The sequence below is a fragment of the Hypomesus nipponensis genome, chromosome 25 (genome assembly GCF_054491055.1).
Source record: "Hypomesus nipponensis isolate SF chromosome 25, ASM5449105v1, whole genome shotgun sequence".
In the NCBI taxonomy this organism is placed as follows: domain Eukaryota; kingdom Metazoa; phylum Chordata; class Actinopteri; order Osmeriformes; family Osmeridae; genus Hypomesus; species Hypomesus nipponensis.
In genome coordinates this window covers 1747501-1750000 of record NC_140385.1, presented here as the reverse complement: position 1 = coordinate 1750000, position 2500 = coordinate 1747501, and the positions used below count along the sequence as shown (strand labels likewise).

General features: G+C 44.2%; 1 protein-coding gene across 5 annotated transcripts in view; it reads left to right on the top strand.

Annotated features, from left to right (window-relative positions):
• exoc6b (exocyst complex component 6B) overlaps positions 1–2500 on the top strand; it is a 39610-nt gene that overhangs the window by 6471 nt on the left and 30639 nt on the right. For all 5 annotated transcript variants that reach the window (XM_084691323.1, XM_084691325.1, XM_084691324.1 and 2 more), the window contains exon 6: positions 1896–2100. In XM_084691323.1, coding sequence (XP_084547449.1) covers positions 1896–2100 — 205 coding nt within the window. The remainder of the gene's footprint in view (positions 1–1895; positions 2101–2500) is intronic.

Genomic DNA, 2500 nt, shown 5'->3' with positions numbered 1-2500 from the left:
CTAGCTTGCAAATCCTGAGGATGGCGTACTGTAGCAGACCTTTCTATGTGACAACAGACATGGCTGTTTTAAAAAGTTATGAAAAGAGACCGTGTCTGTATCTTATTGTCCACACGATCATATACAATTATATCTAAAACAAACCTACAAACAACTCGGTTACACTACCTAAGTTGAATTTAAATTACATTTGAAGTTAAATTAGCTGCACAGTCTGTAGAGATCTGGAGACAAAGCCACTTTTTTGTTCAAAAACCGGACTATAAGCAGCTTCGAAATATAAGCCGCACAAGAAAACACTACAAACTGTGGCTTATTTTCAGAAATGTACGGTATTTCCCTCTTTCTCTATCTTGTCTCTTTCACCCTTTCTCTCCTTTTAGTTATTGTTCTACCCTCTCTCTATCCCTCCCTCTATCCTCTCCCTATCCTCTCTCTCCCCTCTCTCTATCCTCTCTCTCTCCTCTCTCTATCCTCTCTCTCCTCTCTCTATCCTCTCTCTCCCCTCTCTCTATCCTCTCTCTCTCCTCTCTCTATCCTCTCTCTCTCCTCTCTCTATCCTCTCTCTATCCTCTCTCTATCCTCTCTCTCCCCTCTCTCTATCCTCTCTCTATCCTCTCTCTCCCCTCTCTCTCTCCTCTCTCTATCCTCTCTCTCCTCTCTCCTACCGTTTTTTGCTCTCTCTAGCCGCCATGCTCTCTCTCCCCCCCTCTCTCTCGCTCTCTCCTCTCTCCCCTCCCCTCTCTCTCTATGTCTCTCTCTCTCTCTCTCTCTCTCTCTCTCTATGTCTCTCTCTCTCTCTCTGGTCCCATAAATTGTCATTTGTTTGTGTGTTTTCCTCATTCCCTCCATCCTGACGTTGGGCCAGAGCAGAGCTGTAGAAGGTCGGCCAAATGTGACTGATCCGCGTGTGTGTGTGTGTGTGCGTGTGTGTGTGTGTAGGGCTCGGCGATATGGGTAAAAAATTATCTATATTTATATTTCCATTCGATAACGATAATTAAGACAATAGACCACAGATCCGTAGTAGTAGCTACATAAGTCTCTTCCTCAACTTTTTCCCTACACTCGGCATAAAGTTTAGGCAGCGCGGTGTGAGAGAAATGTTTGCTGCCAGGGAGCACGTACCTGGGGTCAAGTAACTTAAGCTTTTTAAAAACTTGCTTTTTATCAATACCTTGGTAAACCTTGGTACAACTCACACTTTCTGCATGTTTTCCAACAAGTGATTTTGCTTCAGCTGGTAAAAAAGGTTTGTCGTATTACCAGACTTGGTAGCCACCTGTTTGTTTACTACACAATTTGCACCGAACATTGCTCTGCTCTATGTTGGATTTCAAAAAGCCAAACCACTTCCAAATAACTGAAGAAGATGAACCCTCTTATCAATCATTTCTTCATTGGAAGTTGCTCCCTCACCATGGCTATTGCTGCCACGGTTTTCGGCAATAAGACTCATTTTCTGCGGTTAGCATTAGCTACTCCACTCGAGGTTCCCAGTCAGTATATTTTAGCGAGTGTACGTAGGCTACCGTTTCTCTGCAACTTCCTGCTGCATCACAGAAATTAAATGGACTGCTGTTCCTAATTAATCTTTATCAACATTATAAAAAATGAATTCATGTTACGATATCTTTATTGAGGGAATTTATTACTTTGATAAATCAATACAAACTGTTATCGCCCAGCCTTATGTGTGTGCGTGTTGAGCAATGCCTGTGTGGGTTGTGTGTTTTTTTCGTTCCTGTGTTTCAGTGTGTGTGTGTGTGTGTCTCTATATGCGCCCGCATGTTTTTATCTGTCCATGCGTGTGTTTTCCCTGTGCGATGTTAGCGAGTGTGTGTGATGTCGGTGTGTGTGTGTGTTGTAGCTGATCTCTCTGGCGCCCCCTGCAGGTACTACCCCGCCCTGCGCACGCTGGAGCAGCTGCAGGTCACATGTCTCCCCAGGGCTGGGAGGTTCCGCTTCTGCTCCATCATGGCCGATAACATCCCCAGGCTCCGCCTCCACACCCGTGACACGGCCATGACGCAGCTCAACGACTTCCTGGAGAACCTCCGGAGACACGCCCACAAGATAGGGGAGGCGGCCATGAAGCAGGTGGCTGACACACACACACACATATATACACTCACACGCATATATACACACACACACATATATATATACACACACACACATATATATACACTCACACGCATATATACACACACACACACACACACATATATATACACTCACACGCATATATACACACACACACACACACACATATATATACACTCACACGCATATATACACACACACACACATATATACACTCACACGCATATATACACACACACACACACACACACACACACACACATATATACACTCACACGCATATATACACACACACACACACACATATATATATACACTCACACGCATATATACACACACACACACATATATATACACTCACACGCATATATACACACACACACACATATACACT